This window comes from Triplophysa rosa, linkage group LG23 (assembly GCF_024868665.1).
Source record: "Triplophysa rosa linkage group LG23, Trosa_1v2, whole genome shotgun sequence".
Taxonomy (NCBI): domain Eukaryota; kingdom Metazoa; phylum Chordata; class Actinopteri; order Cypriniformes; family Nemacheilidae; genus Triplophysa; species Triplophysa rosa.
Genome location: NC_079912.1, coordinates 11,066,706 through 11,093,132, shown reverse-complemented (window position 1 = coordinate 11,093,132; position 26,427 = coordinate 11,066,706). Strand labels below are relative to the sequence as shown.

At 37.5% G+C, this 26,427-nt stretch overlaps 2 protein-coding genes across 4 annotated transcripts in view; both read right to left on the bottom strand.

Moving 5' to 3' along the window:
• stau2 (staufen double-stranded RNA binding protein 2) overlaps positions 1 to 15,127 on the bottom strand; it is a 93,236-nt gene extending 78,109 nt beyond the window's left edge. For all 3 annotated transcript variants that reach the window (XM_057323375.1, XM_057323376.1, XM_057323377.1), the window contains exons 1-5: positions 14,993 to 15,127; positions 12,498 to 12,705; positions 10,413 to 10,543; positions 10,019 to 10,178; positions 9,184 to 9,319 (exon numbers count right to left, since the gene is read on the bottom strand). In XM_057323375.1, the coding sequence (XP_057179358.1) occupies positions 9,184 to 9,319; positions 10,019 to 10,178; positions 10,413 to 10,543; positions 12,498 to 12,696 (626 nt within the window). In that variant the 5' untranslated portion in view covers positions 12,697 to 12,705; positions 14,993 to 15,127. The remainder of the gene's footprint in view (positions 1 to 9,183; positions 9,320 to 10,018; positions 10,179 to 10,412; positions 10,544 to 12,497; positions 12,706 to 14,992) is intronic.
• Positions 15,128 to 15,380: 253 nt separating this feature from the next.
• ube2wb (ubiquitin conjugating enzyme E2 Wb) lies at positions 15,381 to 25,679 on the bottom strand. The gene is made up of 6 exons (XM_057323382.1): positions 25,612 to 25,679; positions 24,802 to 24,893; positions 20,705 to 20,807; positions 18,743 to 18,898; positions 18,384 to 18,459; positions 15,381 to 18,290 (listed from the first exon to the last, which is right to left on the bottom strand). Exons 1-6 carry the CDS (start codon positions 25,624 to 25,626, stop codon positions 18,277 to 18,279), a joined length of 456 nt encoding a protein of 151 aa, XP_057179365.1. The 5' UTR covers positions 25,627 to 25,679; the 3' UTR covers positions 15,381 to 18,276.
• Positions 25,680 to 26,427: the final 748 nt, after the last annotated feature.

Sequence of the window (26,427 nt, the reverse complement as noted above, 5' to 3'; positions counted from 1 at the left end):
AGGCTTTAAAATATAATCTTAAAGGTTCAGTGTACAAAATGTAGTGGTTTCTAGTGGTGAGGCTGCGAATTGCAACCAATGGCTCACTCCGCTTTTTCGCTACTCTCTCTCTCTCTCAATCATCAATGTGTTGCTAATGAAACAACTAGAAGTGCATGCTGGGCTGCTGATGTCTTTCATCTATCTCTGGCCATCTAAACCGCTTGCATGAGGTTTCAGTTCTACACTCCTTTACAAAGACAACATCACTTATGTGAATGGTGTTTAAAGAGGTTTTGACATTTCTACATTAAAGGAAGACTTTAAAAGGCCTGAAATCGTGTGAGGATTAAAGGAAGTGAGTATAAACATGTTAACATGTGATATGGACTTCTCCAGGTGCATGATAAGACTTATGTCTGACTGAACCGTAATGGGCCTCAAATGGATTGTTATTTATGTCCCTCAGACTAACGGTGCGACATTGTAGTAACACCAGCTGGCACCTTTATGTTGTTTGTGTGTACAGTACACTGACTGCAACTAAATTTCAACAATTTATTTAAAAAAGACAAAAATGATTATCTGTACAAAATTTGATGTTGTGTTGCTACTACAGTACACTGTAGCAGTATACTGTAGGTCTAGTGTGTTCTGCGCTGTTGCAAGACTGTTCTCAATGATTTTCTAGATCTCCTTCAATGTATTTCCATGTGTTTTTCATTCATTCTGTGGTTTCACAAGAAAAAAGCCTGATCCTTTAGAAAGGTAACAGAATGGCCCTTTAACAAGCAAAATGATGTGAGGTATCATTCATGTCCACAACACAACTCTTGGCTGTCTTGTGACAAAATATACAACAACTAGTCACTAGTTACAATGACATCATAATTTATTAACACACTGACGTAAATAAATTTACCACTAGTATGTGTTTGTTTTGGTTTTAATTTTAATACGCATGTATTTTCTCACACCAATCATTTCACTCCAGATAGCATTTACGTGTATTAAAGTGATAGTCCAAAAACGAAATTCTGACATAATTTACAAACCCTTGTCATTTCAAACCCGTTTGACTTTCTTTCTTCTGCAAGAACACAAAAGAAGATATTTTGAAGAATGTTAGTAACCGAACAGCATCGGCACCCATTCACTTCTATTGCATGGACACAAATCAATGCTGGTTAACAACATTCTTCAAAATATCTTCTTTTGGGTTCTTGCAGAAGAAAGTCAAACAGGTTTGAAATGACAAGAGGGTTTGTAAATTATGTCAGAATTTCGATTTTGGGTGAACTATCACATCATTTTGCTTGTTAAAGGGCCATTCTGTTACCTTTCTAAAGGATCGGGCTTTTTTCTTGTGAAAAAGCCCTAACCCTAAGCACACAACGATTTCCCAATGAGAGAGAAGGGAAAACATGGATCCTTCCTTTTTTCGTTTTCCCTGTTTACGCCCCACTCCCCAATGTGTCAAATCCTATCACATTACCAGAACTTCACCACAAAAGTGTGTAAGGGAAAATACATAGTGACAAAACGATATCACATAGTGCCCCGCTGGACCACAAAAGGTTTGTCGTCAGGGGGTAAAGACCTCCTGCGTTTGACTCGTCACAGGAGGGGATATGGAAAGGCAACAAGCATGCGAAGCAAACCCCCCATGAAGTAATGGGTTGTCTTTAGAAAACATTCTGTGATGACATAGAGCAGAACAGGAAGGGGCACCAAGCATGGGACCTTTTTAACAGAATTACTGCACGAAGTGCTGTATTACAGGAATACTTGGCTGGTATCAAATGAGTTGGTAACAAGCCACTTTCAAAACTTTTTTGATGTGAGCACAATAAATCTGCAAATGGTTTTGACTGCAATAGGCATCTGAGAGGATTCATGGTTCGACATTAATTGGGCTATAGCAAAGGTTGATGGCCCATAACAATCGTGGGTACAGCCAGAACAGCACACAAGCCAAAAACCCCTTGTAGAGCCCCTTTACAGCCAACAGCCTGATCCGCCTTTGGACTTCAGACGACGCGTACAGAACATCAGAGTTTCACCATTTTAATTAAAGGTCAGCTAAACCCAGATTCTTCTGTAAAGTGTGTTATGGTTTCACTTGCGAACAGGAGATTACAAAGCTCTTGGCTTCTTAATCAGCGGGTTTCCTCTGTTTTATCACTTCAAAAATGCAGAGCCGAGTCAAATTCTGACCCTCCCGGATTCTTTACGACTTATTCAAAATGACACACAGGCTTAATGAGGCTCTTTTTGCAAATCTTGAGACTTTGGGTATTTCAGACAGAAGCAGCGCCCGTAACTGATAAAACTTTAAGCTCTTTAAATAGATGCAAAGGAGAAGTCAGCCGATGTCCTGCTAATGAAACAACTTTGGCACCGAGGTGTTAGACTGGACTGGACAATTCCATGCAAATGTCAAACTTACGATGAAAAATGAAGTTTTACGTTTTTTTTCACCATACTGATAGGTCAGATGTCAACATTTGGTGGTTTGAATACGCATGTGAAGTCTCTCTTAGTTTTTAAATCATTTCTTTTAGTTTTCCATATTCAGGTGAGTGAACTGTCAAATCCATAACGGTCCATATTCCTCATAAATTGGCACGTAAGGATTTAAATAGAGTAACTTTTTTGTTTTATAAAGAGACATCTCTTCTCCATTTGTTGGGTATTATTGCTTCTGGTTTGCACATTTTATTTCACAGAAATCCGACAAAGTATGTTGTCTCTCAAAAACGTGCATCCTTTTTTGTCACATCCATAACCCATTATTTTTTTCTCTCTTTTAAAATAAAAAACTTGCCTAGACTGATATCAAGGTCGTGGATTCGAAATCCAAGATACATTTGAAAAGCACTTAACATTTTTTATATAACAGCATCTCCCAATTGAATAACTGAATAAATGTCATGTGGAGGTATATGAGAAAGAGTTAACGATCTTTATTGAAAAGTGTTTCATATTTTGCTGTACATCTTGGATGGAAGCCACGAGAGACCATACAGAAGTTCAGACGTTGAAACAGACCCCATGTGAAACACACCTGTGTGGCACATTGAGCACCTGGTGCCAGGCGCAGAAACAACCGAGCTTTATGACTCAAAGACCAGCAGCTGTAGGTCACAAAAGCATTAATGACTCGCCCAAAAAAAACAATGCCACCATCAATAAAAAAAAATATTTCCACAGCGCTTTCCTCCTCCGAGTGCTGGGAGGAAATACGAGTAAAGCAACAACAGGGAGGGACATTGCAGAATCATTATCGAATACGCTAAAACACGCATTCCAACCGAACAGCCCCCACCTCGAGCCTTACAGGAAGTTGTTTGCTGTGATGCTCAAATGAAAAGATAAAAGTGGAAAAGGAACTGTCGAATCTATGTCGAGGAGTTGCCGGTTGAGTCCTTTGATATGATTGTGAGCTTTGGAGTGATTCACACTAACAAACCACAAGTATGAGGCTGGCCCACAACAGCTGGGCTGACCATGAGATCTCCAGAACAATGAGCTAGCCTGACACAGCTCCAGCTTACACAAAAAGACCTCATTTGACCTTGGAGATCCATTACGTGAAGCAGATCCGCAGCTGGGCCGCACAGAAAAAAGTTCTTAATTGAGCGCAAACACGCTAATATGAGATGCTACCGCTTTAAATCGTGAGGTAAATTGGGAGGTTATTATTGCTCATACTCATACTTAGTGATGTTGTCATGAACAAACCCTGACGCATAACTCACCTCACAATATAATTGTGTTATTTTCTTATTTCAGCCTGGTGGATAAAAAAGAAAAAACCTTACACAAAAGGAGTAAAGACCCATCTAAGAGTCAGAATATCATAAACTACCATTACCATTATTTAACTTAGGCAAACAACCACTCGAGTACCCTAGCAACCACTTAGCATCACCCAGCACCCTAGCAACGGTACAGCAATGTCCTGGTAACCACACAGAACACCTTAGCAACAACATAGCAATGGACTCCCTTATAATATATGGGAATATAATGGAAAACATAATTGCAACATATTAAATGCATTGACATACATTGAAATGAAGTGCTTATATGTTTCAATATATGAAAAGCGGCAATTCCTTATGTGTCATTCAATATATTGTAATATAGTGACTGTTTATCATTCTATATATTTTCAAATATATATTCAAAGATTTAATATATTGACAGTTAATATATAGAAGAATATATTTTCTTTGCGCAAGGTCTAGCAAACACAAAAGCCAGCAAATACCTTTTCATGGGCAAACAAGCATACACATTTACTAAATAATAATAATAAAAACACATAGTTATCCATAAGGTCATTAAAAGCAAAATGAAAATAAAAATTCAATTTGCTTCAGATTCATGAGCCGTTCACCTGTAACCGGAGGGCAGCATATAAAACCCTTGCTTTACGAGTTAACAGCAATTTGCTCTGTTTACACAATTTTCTGCCTGAACCCCTGAAACAGAAGCGGAGCCAGGCTCATTTCTGTGTTATATGACCTAATGCATTTCATACTGATATTTGGTAAATAAATGATTATTCTGGCTGCTGCTTATGAGAGGAAGTACGGTACTCGTAATAACAGCTTTTTATTAACATCCTTTATGAACTCTGGATTCTGGCAGCTCTTTCGCCCCTGGATATACGTCTGGACAGACATCATATTGCTGGAATGCTTAATGAATAATCCAGTGTGCTGTTTGGTAGACTTTTATAAGATATTCATTTACGTTCATGTATTTTGTATGCTTTTTCAAGGTATATGTTTCATTAGTGCGTTCCTTGGGATTCAAATCTATCGCCTTTGTGTAGCCAGCGCAATGCAAAATGAGCACTGACTCAACTATTGTTGACTTAATTTTCATGTACAAGGGATAATGTACAAGCAGCCGGCTGTTGTCGCAAAATAAGCCCCTTCAGTGTGATACAAGACCCCCCTTATTTCTGCGATAACAACCGGCTGCCTGTACATTATCCCTTACGTAACATACGACTTCTAGAAGTATTCCACAACTTCTGCCCACCACAAATATTCACAATAAATGCTGTTATTCTCCATTTTAGGTACTAAATTTGTTCTTTGTTAGATTTAATTTATACTCTGCTAACCTGTTTTAGATCATTTTAGATAATCTGTATTATGAACATTGGTAAGGACATCCCTGAAAGCAAGACCTCCTCTTTCCACTTCCTTTAACAGCATGTGTCTGGCTTGGCCACTTGAATGGTGAAAGTGTCAAACTAAAGTAAGAGTTAAGTGGAAAGTTGCAGATACTAATTCACAAAGACCCCTCTCCTGAAAGGCGTTTATGATGAAACCTAAATGTTCTCGATGTGTTTCAGTAAGGCCTGCGGGCAGCTGACTCATCTTGCTCTGTTTTGATCTCAATGCCAGTCTCAAAATAACTGAAGCCGCATGGTCACCCAGACATTTTCTTCAGAATGTCTGACAGTGAAGGCCATCGTTCCTAAAATATGACTCGGATGTTACGGGAAAGATAAACTGAACAAAGATATGTGCTGATGAGAAACACTGGAATATTGAACGTCGGGAGGAGTGAGGTGACTAAACAATGTATCTCTTTGTAGTAAATTCTGACAAGTAGCACCATCCTATTTAAAGCGTAGTGGACTCTTTTCTCCACCTTCATTTCCTATGTACATAAATCCTCATTTTATTTAAAGTACCAGTACATTTAGAACATCTACAGGTCAAATTATTTATTAAACAAAGGCAACAGAAACAAAGAGAAATCACATATTAAAGAAATATATTGATTGTTGAATATCAATATGATAAGAGTACAAAACATAAAGTAATAGTTCACCAAAAAATTTAAGTTTACTCACCATCATGTTGCTTCAAACCTATATGGCTTACTTTCCTTGAAACCCAAGTTATTTTGAAAAAACATGACACAGTCCCCATTCACTTTCATTGTAAAAAAACAGGACTAAGGCTGTTAATCAATAATATACTAAACCACATCTCAGAAAGGAACTAATACAAATTTGGAACAACATGAGGGTGCGGACATTATCCAACATTCATAGACAACCAATCTCATTATAAAGATGACAAAATATTCGATAACACATCAAGAGTAAGAGGCAATTTGCCTCCTTATCTCTGCTCTTCAGTGCTGATCAGATGCCATATCTTTATCGCCATATCTTTATCGCAAACAAAACAAGCCGAGGTGCTGATTTGGCCTGTACGGTGACGCATTTCCACCTCCGCCACGCCGGCTCACGCTTACAGACTCTCTTCCTCTGAGCTCTTATAGTTTTTGTGACCGCATGTCAATATCAGACCAGGAAATATCACCAAGGAGGCTTGGCAGCAGTTATCCGCATTATTGTTACAGCGAGCTGGCCCCAGCATAAGGTTACCGTTATGTCCAAATCAGAGGAGGTGAAGTCGTCCCGGAAATGACCCAAACAAATGTGAATTCTAAAGGAATACGGGTGCTTCCCAAGGCAGGTGAATACAGAAAACAGCATCCGTTTCACTTTCTACCTCAACATGACTACACAGGCTTCATTTCACAACAACTCTCATTTTACAGCTTAGTAATCATAAATCTTTTTGCCACTAGGAAATCCTAAATATAATTGTATGTTTACATAGCGCATTGATATCTCATCTCAAAACAGTTCATGTGATATAACCCCTTTAAAGGGACAGTTCACCTAAAAATGAAAATTCTGTCATCATTTACACATCCTCGAGTTGTTGTAAATCTGTATACATTTCTTTGTTCTGTTGAACACAAAAGAAGATATTTTGAAGAATGTAGGAAAGCAGTTCTTGGGCACTTTCGACTACCGTTGTGATTTTTCCTACTATCAATGGTGGCCAAGAACTGTTTGGTTACAAGCATCCTTCCAAATATCTTTCTCTGTTTTCATCAGAAAAAAGAAATGTATACAAATTTGGAACAACTCGAGGGTGAGTAAATGTCAATGATGACAGAATTTTTATTTTTGGGTCAACTGTTCCTTTAAGTACATCACATAAATCAAACTACATTTTTGCTAATGGATACAATTTTGATTAACACGCAGACATTTAGAAATATATGACAAGGCTTTTAATCCCATAATCCCACACGCCATTATTCATCACCATAATGAAACAGGACAGACACGACGTCAATATTCCTAATAAAAGCATCAGTTAGAGAGCTGCGAATCTGTGATGAAGTGAATCTTTGTTAAATTATGCAAGATATGTATCACCTACAACGAGATTTATGTCAACTACGGAGAGGGCAGAAGACTCCGGGGTAAAATATCTTTACAGCGCTCCTCAATATCCAGAGCAGTCCCCCACGGTGGTCTCTGAACAGGCTCTGTACCAAAATGATGTAATCGCACAGAGGATCCGATTTACTTTGGCTCCTTGTTGTCTTATTATTTCAAAGACTACATCATAGAAACTCTAGCTGGGCAGAGGAGAAAAATATATACATTTTACCATAAAATTTCAGGGCCCTTTAATGCTTTTTGATATCAGGTTGAGATCCTGTCTTATATAAGACTCGGGTTTCTCACCTCATCTTTGTTCACTCAGTGTCCAATGAGATACAATCGAAAGCAAAAGTCTAAATGAAAGCCTCAAATAACAACAGGATTAAAGGCTAATGTGTTTTTTAATGTAGTGTAGTTCTCTAACTAATGCCAACGTTGCCTGTTTTTGACGTTAAATGCCTTCAAGTTGAAAACTTCAGGGTCAGTGTTAATTTCTTTTTTTCCCTGACCAACTACTTTTTTGTGGAAACATGAATTAAATTATTATCTTAGTTGCAAAGCAAATCGATCACACAGATGCTGGCTAAACGTAATAGAATCATACACTTGCTAAATATTGAAGATGCGTAATATTTGAAATCTAAAAACGAACTAAAAAAATGTATTACAAATATTTTTTAAATTATTTTTTTTGACAAAAAAAAACACTTTTATTACTAACAATCATTACTATGACAACAGTGTCAAGCTGTAAATTCATACTAAATTAATTTATACCTGCAATTACAGTAATAAAAGTGGAGCAATACTGCCCCCTACGGGTAGTATGCAAAATTGGTCTGTGCTCTTTTACAGCTTTTGAAGTGATAGTTCACTCAAAATGAAAGTTCTATCATTTACTCACCCTCAGATTGTTTCAAACCTGCATACATTTCTTTGTTCTGCTGAACAAAAAGGAAAATATTTGTAAGAATGTCAGTAACCAAACAGATCTCAACCCCCATTTACTGCCATACAATGGAAAATAAATACTATAGCAGTAAATGGGGGATGAGATCTGTTTGGTTACTGACATCCTTACAAATATCTTTTGTGTTGCAGAGAACGAAGAAATTGATACAGGTTTGGAACAACTTGATGGTGAGTAAATGATGACAGAATTTTCATTTTAGGGTGAACTTTCCTTTAAAGAGGGGACAACATGACAGCACAGAATACAGGCAAGGCCTTTTATCATGAAAGTGTTACGTGTGTGATCTCAAAAGCGGTAAAAACACCTGTTTGTTATGCATGGTTTTTCTCGAAGGCTCAACTGAATTTGTTTGAGAATATCAGACAAAATGCTCTGGTCACTTCTGAAAAAATACAAATCACAATAATTCCAATGGATTTAATGATTACACTGTAATGGCTGTTGTATTTAATTTAAACAAAAACTATAATTGTCTCTGTGGCTCTCTTCTGTTATTTTTTAGCTTCTATCGGTGGGATTTGATCTGGTTGATGGGAATCAGTCCAACATCATTAAATCCTACTGAAATAAGGCGAAAAACAAACTAGTACATAAATTAATTCTGTAATAGTTTTTATTTTAAACACCAGAGTGTTCATAATTGTTTTTCAAATGAAAATCGTTAGAAATTTGGGGGCCTGTCTGAAACCAGTTTCCTTAAAAGAGGATACTTAATACTAATTCTGTCTGATAAGTCACTGACTAACTAAACAGCATGGCATAAAAGGCAGCTGTCTTCGATTTTAGAGTCTACTGTACCTTGACTCCACTCGGGTACATTGCGTTTTTAGACCCTACATGACTTACCACTAGATGGCAGTAAAGACACACAATACTTAAAATTGTATTCCATTTATAACCAATACTGACATGTTTCAGAGATATCACATCTCTTAAGACTTACCTTTGGTTGAACATTCCTCTGAAGTTGTAATTGGCTCTGTAGTTGGGAATGGGTTTGGGGTCCAGGGGTCTATAGATGGCTGGCTCCCCTCGCTTCATAGCCAAGCCATTCAACTCCACAGTAGGAGTAATACTGCCTGCAAAATAGCATTTTAACATCTTTACTTGACTAGTTTACCATCATCCTAAAAAAAAAATCAATAAATTGCACAGTGACAAAGTCTGTTTTATCGTAGCAGAGTTGTTTGTAATGCCATATTCGCAACCGTATCAACTAGATATACAATCTCAACTTCTGAATCTTATTGGTTCTCAGGGTCACTAGACAACAACACCAACTTGAGAAAACCGCTGCATATTGTTAAAGGGATACTTCACCCAAAAATGAAAATTCTGTCATCATTTACTCACCTTCGAGTTGTTCTAAATCTGTATGAATTTCTTGTTCTGATGAACACAGACAAAAATATTTGGAAGAATGCTTGTAACCAGACAGATTTTGCCCCCCATTGACTCCCATAGTAGGAAAAAATACAATGGTAGTCAAAAGTGCCCCACAACTGTTTGCTGTCCTACATTCTTCAAAATGTCTTTTGTGTTCAACAGAACAAAAAAATTATAAAAGTAATTTTCCTACTATGGGAGTCAATGGGGGGCAAGATCTGTTTGGTTATAAGCATTCTTCCAAATATCTTTCTCTGTGTTCATCAGAACAAAGAAATGTATACAGGTTTGGAACAACTCGAAGGTGAGTAAATGATGACAGAATTTTCATTTTTGGGTGAAGTATCCCTTTAATATTGTCACGGCTGAAGGAGTTGCAGGCACCACGATACCTGGGTTGCTGTTGATATCTGCTTTAGGTGAACGGGGTGGAGGCCGAGGGAGGCTGCTTTCACTCAGGGCCTTGGTTGCTGTGGTGTGCTGGGCCTTTTTAATGCTGCTGCCCTCTGCCTCCCAAACCTGGTTCCCCAAACACAGCTGCACTGTAAAGACCTGCATACAGACAAATCAGCAGAAGACAATTTGCAATATTTATGGTTAACACACACTGTATAGGTCAAGCATGCAATAAAAGTAATAGGGACTGTTATTCATAATTACAATTTTATAGCAATGATAATTTGATCGTATTTCATATTGCTAAAACATTTTCACAATTTGTTGGACATACTTTGCCCTAGGATGAAGCTGTATATTTTTAATTATTAATAATCACAATCATTATACCTTGGCATGCGCAGGTCCTTTCTCATTCAGCAGTTTGTACTGAGGTTGAATCCGGTTGAAACGGGCTAACTCATTCACCAGACACATGGGAGTTTTCTCTTTAGGGTTTGCCATGTTTTCTTGAGGAGGGCCTGTCAAAAGACAGTTTATTTGAGCTCAAGCTGCTTCAGTAAGCATTTGGACACGTAGGCCACACTAAACTGAACAAGTTATGCAAGAGCTTTACTACATACAGGTGCTGGTCATATAATTAGAATATCATCAAAAAGTTGATTTATTTCACTAATTCCATTCAAAAAGTGAAACTTGTATATTATATTCATTCATTACACACAGACTGATATATTTCAAATGTTTATTTCTTTTAATTTGATGATTATAACTGACAACTAATGAAAATCCCAAATTCAGTATCTCAGAAAATTAGAATATTACTTAAGACCAATACAAAGAAAGGATTTTTAGAAATCTTGGCCAACTGAAAAGTATGAACATGAAAAGTATGAGCATGTACAGCACTCAATACTTAGTTGGGGCTCCTTTTGCCTGAATTACTGCAGCAATGCGGCGTGGCATGGAGTGGATCAGTCTGTGGCACTGCTCAGGTGTTATGAGAGGCCAGGTTGCTCTGATAGTGGCCTTCAGCTCTTCTGCATTGTTGGGTCTGGCATATCGCATCTTCCTCTTCACAATACCCCATAGATTTTCTATGGGGTTAAGGTCAGGCGAGTTTGCTGGCCAATTAAGAACAGGGATACCATGGTCCTTAAACCAGGTACTGGTAGCTTTGGCACTGTGTGCAGGTGCCAAGTCCTGTTGGAAAATGAAATCTGCATCTCCATAAAGTTGGTCAGCAGCAGGAAGCATCAGAAGCGTCTCGCCTGGGCTAAAGACAAAAAGGACTGGACTGCTGCTGAGTGGTCCAAAGTTATGTTCTCTGATGAAAGTAAATTTTGCATTTCCTTTGGAAATCAGGGTCCCAGAGTCTGGAGGAAGAGAGGAGAGGCACAGAATCCACGTTGCTTGAGGTCCAGTGTAAAGTTTCCACAGTCAGTGATGGTTTGGGGTGCCATGTCATCTGCTGGTGTTGGTCCACTGTGTTTTCTGAGGTCCAAGGTCAACGCAGCCGTATACCAGGAAGTTTTAGAGCACTTCATGCTTCCTGCTGCTGACCAACTTTATGGAGATGCAGATTTCATTTTCCAACAGGACTTGGCACCTGCACACAGTGCCAAAGCTACCAGTACCTGGTTTAAGGACCATGGTATCCCTGTTCTTAATTGGCCAGCAAACTCGCCTGACCTTAACCCCATAGAAAATCTATGGGGTATTGTGAAGAGGAAGATGCGATATGCCAGACCCAACAATGCAGAAGAGCTGAAGGCCACTATCAGAGCAACCTGGCCTCTCATAACACCTGAGCAGTGCCACAGACTGATCGACTCCATGCCACGCCGCATTGCTGCAGTAATTCAGGCAAAAGGAGCCCCAACTAAGTATTGAGTGCTGTACATGCTCATACTTTTCATCTTCATACTTTTCAGTTGGCCAAGATTTCTAAAAATCCTTTCTTTGTATTGGTCTTAAGTAATATTCTAATTTTCTGAGATACTGAATTTGGGATTTTCATTAGTTGTCAGTTATAATCATCAAATTAAAAGAAATAAACATTTGAAATATATCAGTCTGTGTGTAATGAATGAATATAATATACAAGTTTCACTTTTTGAATGGAATTAGTGAAATAAATCAACTTTTTGATGATATTCTAATTATATGACCAGCACCTGTATGTTGAATAAGCCAATGTTACGCTAGAATATATGATCTCTTCTGTTTAGAATAACCAAGACTGCCTCTGGCTCTGACACAATTCAAACGTGTCAAAATACACTGTTTTTCCCAAAAAGCAAACATTTCCCGAAAACATTTCTTCAAAAATAAATTGCTTGGCAAACTGAAATCATCACACACTGGCTTGTGGACACAGGACATCTATTGTTACTACTAAAGTTATTTGCAGTATTGAAATTGCAGTATTGAAATGGTCTACACTGGATCAGCATGGACACCGAATGCTGGTACCTGATAGGTTGGCTGGTACAGTGGAGTCCACAAAGCCAGAGACAGGGCTGGGGCAGGTGGGCAATGTGGCTGGCACTGTGCCATTGATGGTGGGCTGCAGACCCAGAACTCCTGTGCTGGGCATGGCCACAGAGGGCACCATAGGGGACAGGCCAGGCCCAGACAAGGGGGCTGATGTCTGCACTTTCACTTGAGCCATGCTCTATCACTGTGAAAAACAACATACTTAACAATTAACATACTGGACATAAATCCATCATTGACGAGTTATTTATAAAAAATACAATTCTAGATTGCACTACTGGGTAGGCCGGAATAAGAGTGTTGATATGATTCACTAAGCTTACGGTTGCGGTTTAACATAATACATGGTACTGGATCAATTATTTAGTATCACAGTATTTGAAGATTTTATTTCCAAAATGAGATAACTCCGTTTTTACTTTTTTCAAAAATCATGTTTTTTATTGTGCATTCCAATTAATATCAATCAAATTGCAGCTGATTTGTTTTGATTTAAGCCATAATAACTAAAAAAATACAGCTAACTAACACAGTAAAGAACAATAAAAACATGATAACATAATAAAAAACATGAACAGAACAGCACCGCACAGCACAGCCCCCATTCACTTCTATTGTAACCAATGCAAGTGAATGGGGGGCTGTTAACAACATTCTTCAAAATATCTTTTGAGTTCTGCAGAAGGAAAAAAGTCATACAGGTTTGAAATGACAAGAGGGTGTGTAAATGATCATTTTCATTTTGAAGGTGAACTACTCCTTTAAACAAAAACAGAAAAAAATGACTAGTGTTTTATTTTTTTAATACAAGCACACTTTCAAAAGCTGGGATCTTTAAGAAAGCTTAACCATAATGATTAAACAGATATAATCATGTTATACAACAAAATCGCCATAGCTTTACAATACATACTGTCACTGTTGTATCACGATATAGGCTATTATTCAACAACAATATATAATTAGACACCTACAGTATGCCGAGGTACAGTATGTAACCCCAGATGAACTTTAGCAGATTCCAGGGGTACTTAAATTTTTTTGTTTAAAGCAGAAAATATTATTCTAATAATGACTTAAGGAACACATTTCTGGTTTGGATTAGATGGAATAGTTCAGTACTACAGGGGTAAATAAGACAAAATACACACGTGTGCTCTCTGTGTTCTCTAGCATGGCTAAGCAAAATGTCTATTTCTAGGACATTATATGGAAGGCATGGCCAAGGATATATCCTGGACCCAAACAGAATAAGCTGCAGGGTAGTGAAAGCACACTATTTTTAAAACTGATGTCTCATTCCCAATCTGACCATTCAAAATGTTGCAAGCCTTCAGTATTATATCTAAGTTGACGTCAAATAATAGGGCTGCTGTTAAAAATGTGTATGTGAAAGATTACTGTATTTGGGATTTATAAAGCATACAAAATAAGTTCTCAATACATCACATACTAAATAAATCTTGACACAAGAACTATCATATGAATCACGATGACATTACATTTGTACTTTTTTTTACTTTTTATTTGTTCTCAGTTTCCTTTTGTCCACTTCTCGTGATTACTCAACATGCAAATTATGTAACATTTTCAACTACAAAATAACATAACAGGGATACCACTACTAACTAGAAAATTATATATATATATATTCATTCTTTAAGATTTATATAATTCCCATGACTACCCTAGCCATCACAATTTTTAAAAACAAAAATGTCCAGGTCTTCCATGACAATGGTGACATGATTGCACATCTTCTTCACACTATAACAGCATCAAATACACTACACATCAATAGCTAAACTCATTGCTTTATCAAAATTTCTTCTTATGTAGCCAATATTTACTGTAAAAAACAACCAAACTATGAAAACTAAGACATGTTGAGGGCTCCTAGAGGTCAGCATCAAGCCATATGACCACAAGGATTCATCCTGGACATGAATGCACAGAACCAGAACAGGTGATGATAAGAAAGCTTTATTTGTAAACCTGATTCAAAGTGCAAGGGCACTAAAGTGAGGTCACGATCTCTTTTCAGCTGTCTGGGTAAATATCTCTCTCTCTCTGCCATTTATTGTTTCTGTAACGTACAGCCTCAATGAGAGAACTCTACACAACACACAGTTGTGATGTGCTACGGCCCTTAACGGTAACATGAACTAGTCTAGAGAGCTCTATTTGAAACCCCAATCGCACAACCGAGCGAGTTTTTGGCGTCCAAAAACACTGTCTAGCAAGACAGCACCCGGGCTTTTGAAACACAACCTTTTCCTTTCTAGCAAGCAGGCCACCGGGTCTGAACTCAGCTGGGAATGTACAGACATCATGGCTGAACGGCTAAATAACCCCCTTATATCTGAACGATGCACATCGACTCAACAACCAAACGACAGATCGCAGTTTCAACTGTTATTATGAATTCATCGCTACTTCAAACGACTACCTAGTTCATGATATTTCTTTACCTTCGTCCAGGGCCAGACCCCAGTTACACCTCCAACATTGGCAAACACTAAAGAGAACTGATGATAGGAGCAAACCACCGTATAAACACCGGGATTTTCTCTCAAGGAAATGTGAAAACGTGAATTATACGTGTTTGTATTTATAGAAGACAGGTAAGTAGTATGTGTTGTTTTCTAAGTGTATTAAGGCAGAAAACGTTTTGAAAATACTGTAGTGACATATTTGGGCATAGCACAATAAGAGCGCACCCCTCCTCTGTCGAATAGATGGTGCAGTCCGGGGTCCTGAGATGAATTCGTCCACTGTACAGTATATTTAAACTCCAAACTACATCTTTATGACATTTTTTTTAAACACGCTAGCCTATTGTATTTTGATGTATTAACACTGTACTTTTTTGCGTACTTTAGTTGAGCAGATTGTTTGTCTGTTTGTGAGATTTTCAATTTTGCATATTGTTGATACTATTAGGATAATAATGTAACAATATGTAAAATGTTTATAAATATATATTTTTTAATGTCGTATGATATACATATTGTCCTACAGTCGTAAATACTTAAATGTACTCAAAACCTGTATTTTTTTTTTTTAATTAACAGGCAAAATTTACATAATTTGTACATACCAAAAAAATCTGATTTAGAAATAACGTCCATCTCCCTTGATTATTTTTCTCTTATAACTTGCAAACCAAACTATACAATCATAAAAAACTATTGACAAACAAGTCTACATAACCATAACTTATTGACATCCTTTCATATGGTGACAGGTGTCACAGCATAATTTACATCCACTTTAGCCCTGTTGTCATTTTAACACACTGAAACAGTTTCCCAGAGAGGGATTTTCTAAACCAGGACTAGGCCTTAGTCAAATTAGGACATTTAAGTAATTTTTACAAACAAGCATTTTGAAAAAAACATTACTTGTGTGCATTTTCAGACAATTCAATGGCACTGATGTATTTTAAAATATGCCATTGCAAGTTGTTTTCAGTTTGGACAGTGTTAACATTTATTTTAGCCTAGGACTAGTCTTAATCCCTGTCTGGGAAACTGCCCCATTTTCTTTGAGAAGTAGGGATAAAAACATGAGCAACATATAATAAAGTATCCTGATGTTGTGTGCAGGGGAAGCAATGGCCATCCTCATTTTTTCTTATATCGACACTTTCACATGGTCTGAATATACACTTTATCACAGATAATGGAAAAAGCCAACCAATTTTGGAATATTCAAGTATTTGAAAGGATGGCTAAGAAACACATCTTTGGAGTGTATAAACCTAACAAACAAGTGTGAAATCTTACATTACCAACCATATACCGTAAATTAAATGTACATTTTTGGGGATAGAAAATCTGTATTAGTGTTTTATCCTAACAAACATAAAAACAATCCTTGTCCTTTGTGCCACTCATTAGGAGAAAAATACAGAGGATCCAAACACTATTAAGCATGTGCTCTGCAATATCATTATTTGTACATCTACATTCCATGCCGCCAATTTTCACTTGCAATTTTAAGAGTGAAACAATTGTCAATTTTAACATACAAGCAGTTTATAGATTTTTCCCATTGTAATTCTTTTCCTTAACTATGTAACAGTCCTTTAAGAAAAACATTTAGTCAAATGGAAAACACCAGTTATATTTAACAATGATTTCCTTCCTTGGAAAAAATTACCTGAGCCAGACAAATATAACCAGGAGAATCAACACCCTTACCTTGCAAAAAATACAAAAAACAAGGACTCTCATACCAGTTGAGGTTACGGAGAATAAAACAATGAAACAAAATTATATACGACAAACTTCCAAACATTTAGCAATTTCTTAACTTTGACTTTTGTGACTTAGATCAAAAAGAAGTAGTAAGGCTACTTACTTAGTGAGGTACTAAGAGGAAGACGCCTTTAGAAATTAAATATTAAAAGCAATTGTATTCTCAATACAAAACATAATATAGAAAAAAAGGAACACAACTTATGTGCCAATGTGTAATATATGAGGTTACCTAGCTCTGCTTTAATCAGCCAATGGCAAAACTAAACAACAAACTAAATTTGGTAAAATTGCAGAGGTCAAGTTCATAGTAGGGCTGTCACAATATCAGATTTTCTGATATTGTGACAGTTATCATGGCCAAAAGAAATCAGGATATCATCACAATATGCTTTTTATATAAATAAGTCATGCTATTTGTTAATAGCATTTGTTTACCCATTGTTAAAACCATTGTTTACCCACAAATGACATTTTTTCATCATTCATTCACCTCATGTCATTCTGTCTAACACAAAAGATATTTTGAAGAACACCGGAAACCAAACAACATTGGCTCCAATTGACTTCCATGGTCTGAATATAAAACCACTGAGACAATTCTCAAAATAACTTCTTTTGTGTTATACAGAAGAAAGAGTCACAAACAGGTTTAAAATGACATGAGGATGAATAAATGACAACATTTTTATCTATGGGTGAAATGCCTCTTAAAGGGTAAAATATCACAACCTACTACGTTGAAGTGACCCTCCTAGTTCCTAGATGTTCAATGTTTAATTTTGGTTTTGATGCCACAATGATTGACAATTAAACCGCCATTTGCAGTCATGTCAAAAGTTGAGAAGAATAACATAAAGTAGTACCATTCTTAAATTCAACTATTTACAGTGGACCATCAGGATTCACCAGCCCCTCCTTGCCCATTTCAGCAGAACTGCAAATCAATGAATGACAATAACTATAAACTTTTCTTAAATCACTTCACAGTGCATATCATTTCAGTAGGAATAATAACAACAAAAGCAAAGGGATTAAAACTGTGACACTACTATGTCTTTTTCAGGTCTTAAAAAAGATTTGGATTACTCATTCTTGGCCCAGATATGCACACATCTTTGTTATTGCACAAGAGACAAGGACCTCAAGACAAACCAGTGCTAAAGATTAACAGGAACATGTGTGGTCCAGGACCAAAATCAAAAACAAAATCCTCCTTCTTGGGCAAATCTAAAATGTTTCCACAACACCCCACAATGGGTGCATTTCCATTCTCTTTAAAATGAATTTTCCATTCTTCATCAGTTTGTTCCCCAAACATGCATCCAACTGGTTAGTGAAAACACAGCCGAGATCATTTCTCATGTTTGTGGTCTGAGTCCATGCTTATAATTGGAGTCCAAGGATAAAGTTCAGAGACCATACGGTTTTAAAAAAAGTGCTTTTATAGGTCAGTAGGACTTAGTTCCTCCTGGAGTTCTAAAAAGTTCATATTAACAGGTATCATCTGTGAAGAGAAGGCAGTTTGGAATGTAAACATTAACACTAGAGAGACGTTTTAAAAGTTACACGTATAGGCGACTAAAATGTTAGTGCTCACCATGGTACCACCATTTTGTCTTCTTTGGATTTTTATTACAAGTCCGTACATAAAAGGAATTATCGGGAGGCCGTCTCTGGAAAACAGATTGTACACAAGGGACAACATTTATAGGTTAGATGTCCTTTCCTGGCTTTAAGGTCATAAAGACTGTCAATTATAAAAAAGTAAAGGTTACGACATGTCAAGTAAATCCTATAATCAGTAAACCGTTGATTTTGAGCGGCACCACAAATTGCTGAGTAAATCATTTAATGTCCTACTATAGTAACTAACTAACAAAAACTCTGATATGTCCCATATTAAAACACTCTTATGTGATAATCTAAAGAGATAAAGTAATGGTGTGAGAAACTTACCTTCTCTTTGCAGCTAGACAGCATGCTAATAATGCTAAGACAGACAGATTGCACTGAAAGAGCTGGTGACCAGTCCTCTGTTAAGATGGACAGGCAGATGTGGCCATTGCTATAAACGTGAGGATGAACAGGTATATTGTCTCCTGTGAACATTACCTGTAAAACAGAACACACACACAAAAGTCTTTGCATCTCTTTCAAACAAACATGGGACGGCCAAAATTATACAGACACGCAAACATGTGCTTGTTGATTCCTTCTTTTGTGTATGGCAGGGGCAGTTCTAGGGTGAGTGGATATGCGGGGCTTAGCCCAGAGACATCCACATATGTGTTCGAATATACATTTAATGTATAAAAATGCGAGCCGCCCCACTTTCTCTTTTGTTTCAAACACTTAATAAAGCCTGGACCTTGTCGTCGGTCCATCTTTCGTATTTTTTATCCATTTCAAACAGTAAACCGCTGAAACTACACGCACCCCAACAAACTTTTAAAAATGGTGGTTTGTTTTTACCGGAACACGATGCAGCATAGAGTCAACCAATGAAATCGTGAACTCAACCAATCAGCATATTTGACGACCAAGGCCCACCCCTGAATCTTCCAGAACTCTGGAAAAGTACTACCTCACGAGCAGGGACTTCCTGGGGTTTTTTTTACCCGGAACTTTGTTTTGATCCCGGTTCCTGCGGTGGAAACACACCGAGTACTGCCCCAAAGTCCTGAGGAAAGTTCCTGCGGTGGAAATGCGCCATTTGTTTCAAAGCGTCTGGGAGCTTGGGCTGTCTTCGCGTCTGCCGTTGCTATAAGCAACCATGAGCCTCACTCGCCGCGAGGACGCGATTTTCAGCAGCTCCACGCATGGAAAAAGCAGCGTGTCACACCGCATGCATGCACGATGGCATTGCTCTCTGCTTGAGTGCACCTGCCACGCGTCTACATTCAAAATAACTAACGTTCGCGCGCCCGCAAAAGATGCTAAATGTAAACGGCCCCTAACTGATTCGTACACGGCATGGTAATAAAACATTCGGGGCTGTACTGAAAACATTCGTGGCTTCAGCCCCCTTAGCCCACCCCTAGCGCCGCCCCTGATGTTAGGTACAACTATTCCTTTACTATAGAAATAAAAATAGTGCTTAGTCTTCAGGATTGGCATAAGTCAGCTAGATTAGTATGTGGAGACAGCTGGATAAACGAGTCGACGCCAGACCGGGATTTACAGGAGGAAAACCACAGAGCTTTGGCCACTCATGGTCAGCAGGAAAAACAGGCAATATCTTACATCCAACTTAATGCACATAAACACTGATAGAGCCACTTTATCTTACCAAAAAGGATCATCTGTCACTTTTAGTCTTAAGTGGTCTTTTATCACAGTTAAAACTTAAAATAGCATAGGCATACAGTTGCTCATTTTGTGTTACTGACACATCCATGACAGGGATGTTAGCTATAACAGTCTCTGAATACAGTAATGCTGTCATTATCACTAATAAGCCTTTTCATATATAGTGTGAGCTTGTTTATCTAATTCAGTCTGCTATTTATAGTTGGACTGATATATAAAATAAAACAATTTAATCCCCTAAAATGTGGCCTCTAAATCTGCACTCTACAATCTGAAAAATGCCCTTGCGTTGACTGATCCCAGTATTTTACTGCAGTAGGTAGATTCAGGGTTAGACATACAGATGGTGGGACCATGAAAGAAGATTAGAGCATAATAAACACTTAGTAGTTCATAATATCAATTTGTAATAGTGGAGTGTTATTTGGCTGCTGTTTGGATTAAAAGGTTATGAGAACAATAATCTTTGTAAGAGGTCATCCTAAAAATCAGTCTGTTAATCTTGCCACATGCTACTATAAAGCAGTAATAATTAATGGTAAGTACTTGGTTGTGAATATGGGAGTACATTATTTTAAAACGACAAAAATGAAAAGCACTCTTACATACCTGAGGTGAGTCAAAGGGATATCGACTACTGAATTTAAAAAGAAGCTGAAATTTTTCCCCTTCGTAAAGAGTACCAGAGGCTCCTTCCATATCCACAATCCATCTATAAAGAGAAATTAAAACAGAATTAATAATGTTCAATTTTTACTAAACATTTAAACACTATGGCCCGGTTTCACAGACAAGGCTTAAAGCTAGTCCCAGACTAAAATGAATGTGTGACATGTCTTAACTGAATATAACTTGCCTAGAAATATCTTAAAATATATCAGTGCCATTGTTTTGTCTCAAGATGCACACAAGTAATGTATTCTTATAAGGCATTTTTATAAAAGTGACATAAATATCTTAATTCAACTAAGGCATAGTCCTGGTTTAAGATAAGGCGTGTCTGTGAAACCGGGCCTATGGCCCGGTTTCATAGACAAGGTTTAGCCATAAAGAGATCATTGAAAAGCTAAATTCGAAGAGAAAGTGGCAAGATGGAAAAATAAAGGAGATGAGGACGAGACAAAAATTACATTCACAAAACTAGAAAAAGGTCTGTATGGGAAGAGGGAGGTTGTCAGGGGTCGGATGGACGATGGCTCTTTCCAGCATTACCAATCCAGCAGCCGAGTGCTCAGGGATAATCCCGTCAATTTTTAGCCATTTGAGCCAAAGCTATACTAATTTACGGAAAGTAAATTCCAAAAGTTTTTTGCATAATAATACAAATGTATTGAAATGAAAAGTATGAACAGATCAGAAAATGAAGTGGTTGTGTCACTGAAATGTGTAACTTGTTTTGGCTTGTGTGCGTTTTAGCCCTTGCATGTCTTTCGCTACTTCCAGAGGCGTTGAGAGAGAGTTGCGACAACGGAAGTTCAAAATTTTGGCGTGTCACGTGATTCATGGAGCCTTCAGATAGTTCCAGGAAGTTATGTTTTCTCTTTAAATGCTTTATTTCCTTAATTTCTTTATTCATTAAATGACTTGCGTCTTTAAATGGGTTAAAACTTTGTCACAGTCGGTCTGTTTAGCCGCAGCTCCATGCGTTACTAGTAACTTCCGGGAACTATTGAGAGCATCCATGAACCGCCATTAGTGTGAAAAAACTGTTCCATTGGCGTCAGTGGAGTTGACGCAACTCTCTCTCTCAATGGCTCTGGCTACTTCTAAAGCCTGTTTTGACTGAAATTACTAAACATACAATGTCTGATATCTCTGGAGAAAACATTTGGTATTGAGAGCGCAACATAGATTAAAGCTACAGTTTGTAAAAACTGCCGCTAGAGGGCGCACGATCAAAACAACAACAATGTCGTAGCTTGATGACGCTGTGAAGGAGCGTGGAATGATGGGATCTGTTGTCTTCAGCTCAACCGCTGATGGCCATCAATCAGAAGGGAACGAGAAATCATGTTAGCGGATGAGGTAAAGTTTTATAAATGTTGCGAATACAGTAATTGTGGTCCATAAATAAGTGAAGTGACTGCTCGAAACAAGCTAGTGGTTTGTTAGACGCTAGACACCACTTCCACCACAACACTGTTGTCATGCGGTTTCTATGTCAATAAAGGCGGTAACAAAGGGTAACACGGATATGACGCTATTGACAAGCGACTGCACAGCCCTGTGGCTGCGTCCGAAATCGCATACTGTGCATACGTACTGAATTTGAAAAAGTACCTACCTATCGGCCGTCAAAACAGTACGTTCTATATAGTATGAGTGGGAGTAGTATGAATACATTTCGGACATACTGCGTCCACCATGTTTTATGGTCATGTGACCCGTATGCTCTTTGACCTATGATGTATTAACAACAACCTACACGTGAGAGTTATAATTTAGTCACGAGAAATTAATTTATTGTCACTCACATTAAAAACGGACGTCCGCCTTAAAGTTTTCCGCTATATTTATTTGATTTACTTTTGAAATTTGACCGTTGCTCAACTCCCGTGGCATCATGGGATAGAGAAGTGTCTATCCGATCCACATTCACGAATCTCGGCGGAAGTAGTCAACCATCCAGGTATTTCTCGCCTACTGTTTTTTTGCATACTGAGGTTTCGGACATACTATTCATGACTCATACTCATTTTCGCCTACTATATAGTATGGAAGTAGGCGATTTCGGACGCAGTTAATCGTTCTCACGATTTACAAGTAGTTGGAAACATTTGAGATATTGTAAGTACTCAGCTGAACAAAATATATAACACCAGATTAGTGGTTTTTGGATATTTTACTGCAAAATTGTTACAAACGGCACCTTTAATGAATTCAGTTATTTGGAACAGAAATGCACCAAATTACATAAGCAAGCAATTTCTCGTGTTAATAAGGTAACTCAAAACAAAAATAAATTTTCTCCTGAACAAACTCTAAAATTATTTGTAAGCACAAAATTTATCAAGTGACTTGTGATAAAAGTGAGAGTAGTCAAAAGAAAAAAACTATTAAATCTATTAAGAAACACATACTAAAGTACTAAGAAATAAAAAATGAATAGAAATTTGTATAGAGTAAAATACAAAAACATAGAACTAAAAAAGATCTTAAAATGAGCTGTTCCGTCAATAATTATTAATATTAAATTAATTATAAAATTATTCCTGATATTCTCATATTTGTTTGTTGTCAACATGTACTCATGTTTTTATTATATGTATTAACTGTTTGAAGGAAACACATTTCATTATGTGCACTGTCAGTAATTCTGACAGCTCTTGAAAAAATACTCATCACCCATTATCGTACAAATGTGATAACTGCTAGAAAATATGCAAGTCTTGCAACATCCCAGAATTAGAGTGACATCAGCAATGTCAGTTTCCTGCCTCAACATTATCATATATCTACAGCAGCAGTGAATTTTCAGATGAGCGACAACATTCCTGGAGGCAAAGCGGAAATATTGCAAGACCACCAATGCTGCGTCTGCACAGAAGCTCACATTTCTGCTTTGGATGTGTGACTTATGAATTATTTCTTGATGTAGTTTTGTTTAAGAGCTTATATTTAGGTTAGGTTGTGAAAAAATGCAACCAGATGGTGGTTTGCTTTAATGTTGAAAGCTTTACTCTGTAATGAAATAATCTTTTCACCTTTATTTCTGGTTCATGATGCTGGGAAAGCTATTATTCCCTGTGACAGACAGCTTTGGTTTCAACTCAACACCACAGCCCTTCTTTCATGCATAGCTGACATATTTACATCACAGAAAGAAAGTCTTACCAAAACTTGACAGACTACATTGAACACAGACAAACACTTAGACGAGACAAACATGTTTGGAACTAACTATTTGATACTAAACACAGAAAAAAAACATATTGCACATTGCATTTATCCATTTTCTGACAGTTCCTGCAGCTTTATGGCTATTTCGAGACATTCGAGAGATGACGGAAGCTAGACATCAACGTTAATAGCGCTGTCAATATAGATATTTCTCTTAAATGCATCGATTCACTTCAGAAGGCCTTTGTTAAGACCACTGACCACGTGTCGAGCAGTTCTTTGATCGATGGATGCACTTTTTGGAGCTTCAAAAAGTCAACACCCATTCACTCCCATTCTACCGCTTGGAAGTAAAATGATACGTGGTATTATAACCCCGGCTGCATTATTCTACAAGAAGAAAACCATATTCAGTTAGCCTTGAGGGTGAGTAAAACATGGGGAAATTTTGATTCAGGGGTGAAGTACCGCTTTAACCCTTTAATTTTTTATTAGACGTGGCAGACATACAATACATTGGGCAGGCCAGCTGATAGACTGAGACAGATTTACAAAGACATCAAATGGAAACAAGCAGTTTCTTTAAAAAATGAGTAGTAAAATGTAATTTCACAGCCCTTATAATTTTCTAGAAATATAAGTCTCTGAGACGAACAAAGCTCAAGAAAGAATGCTTCAATGCTAAAAGTGTCAATAAAACAATATACACCAAAGAAATAACTAAAGAGACTAAAAGCCACTTTGGATTCTTAAAGGTTTCTTTTGTGAGAGTCCCTGATAGAGGATAATGTGAGAAAGCCTGTCAATAAGTACACAGTGAGTGATGAAACACTAAATGAAGAGGCGGGATATGAGGTTCTTCTTACTGTGTGATGGTGTTCTGTACACTCTTCTCATTTAAAGTCATTCCAGGGGGCGGATCATTCTGCAAGGCTAGAAGCTCCTTCTGTAACCTCTTCTGTTGAGAAAAAGACTAAATGTATTAAAGAATGGATAAAGAATAGACAAAAGAAAGTAGATACGTGTAAGTTATCAAAATAATCAGCCATATTCAATCTTCTTCGTTTATGTTAAAATGACATTACTATCTAAAACATTTATCAAGCATCTTTAGATGACTGTCTAGGTAGGCAACTCACTATGTGGAGTGCCGTCTTTTATTTATATGCAAACATTTAAAAATCATTAACCATTTAAAAACAGCCAGATACTCCCTGTTTTTCTTAGGATAAGAAAACATTTTAAATACTGTATATAACTTGAGTAAAGGTAATGAAAATAAATTCACAGATACTGCGCTAGTAACTGATCACCTTGTAAGGTTGGATTAAAAAAGAAGTGGAAACGGAGAAAGATATACAAGAAATCCTGTATGTATTTCTAAAAGAGACATATTTATTTTAATAGTCAAAATGACTGTTTTGAGTATAAACGGTGGTTATTACGAGTCATCCCCGCCAGCTGTTGCTTTTAAAGCTACGATCATACTCACTCACCCTGACAGCTCGAGCTAATCGAGGACAAGTTATGATTTACTGAATAACGTATCACCATTCGACCGCTTTATTAGACATATAAACGAAACACTATATACACTGTTAGAGACGATACAGTCGACACCTGATCAAGGTGTGATTGATAGATGAAACAACACTAAATGTCAGCTATGATCTTACCTGCATCGACGCCATGATGGATCCCCCTGCATCAGTGGCGCACAGTAACGCAGGGCGACCAACGTCACCGTCACGTGACACACGCCTCCGCGATGACACAGTCCTACCAACCCAGCGTTTCTCAAAGTGTGGGGCGGGCCCCACTGGTGGGGAATAAAGACATGACAGGTGGGGAGCGGAAATTTGGTCATTTTTTGCCCATCTCTATTAATTCCTTTATTTATTGACCATACACTCAAAACAAAACAACGGCACATTTAAATATAAGCCTTAATTAAAACAACATCAGAATGCGAAGAATATATCACGTGGAACCATAGTACCCTACGAGAATGATTTCACGTCGGAACGTTAATTGAGGCGGAACAAAAACTTTAATGTGGTGAGGCGGTAAGGGTTATAAAAGTTAGCGACATGAAATGAAACTAGAACTGGAAATTTGGCACCAGCAGACAAAACAAACAGACAGACAGTGGACCGAAAGTTTATTACCATTTTGTTTGTGGCGATTGGGGACAGGTGGGGCTCGGAACCCTTCCCTACCTCCAAAGTGGGGAATGGCAGAAAAAGTTTGAGAAACACTGCTCTAACCAACTACCATACATTATAGAAATAAGTTTATAATTTCATTGTTTTAGTTTTTCGCTCACATATATCTAATTTGGTTTTTAATGGTTAGATGCTAACTGCATTTCATTGGCTCTGTAGTTGTACGTCCACAATGATAATATTAAATTGAATCAAATCTTAAATGCATTATTAATGCAATATCTAAAAAGACCTTAATGGAGGACTAAGCAAGAGGTACAATTACAA

Coding starts and splice junctions, on each gene's coding strand:
- ube2wb (XM_057323382.1), bottom strand. Junction 18,899..20,704: donor ATCCCTTTGACTCACCTCAG/GTATGTAAGAGT, acceptor TCTGTTTTACAG/GTAATGTTCACAGGAGACAA. Junction 18,460..18,742: donor TGTCTAGCTGCAAAGAGAAG/GTAAGTTTCTCA, acceptor TCTGTTTTCCAG/AGACGGCCTCCCGATAATTC.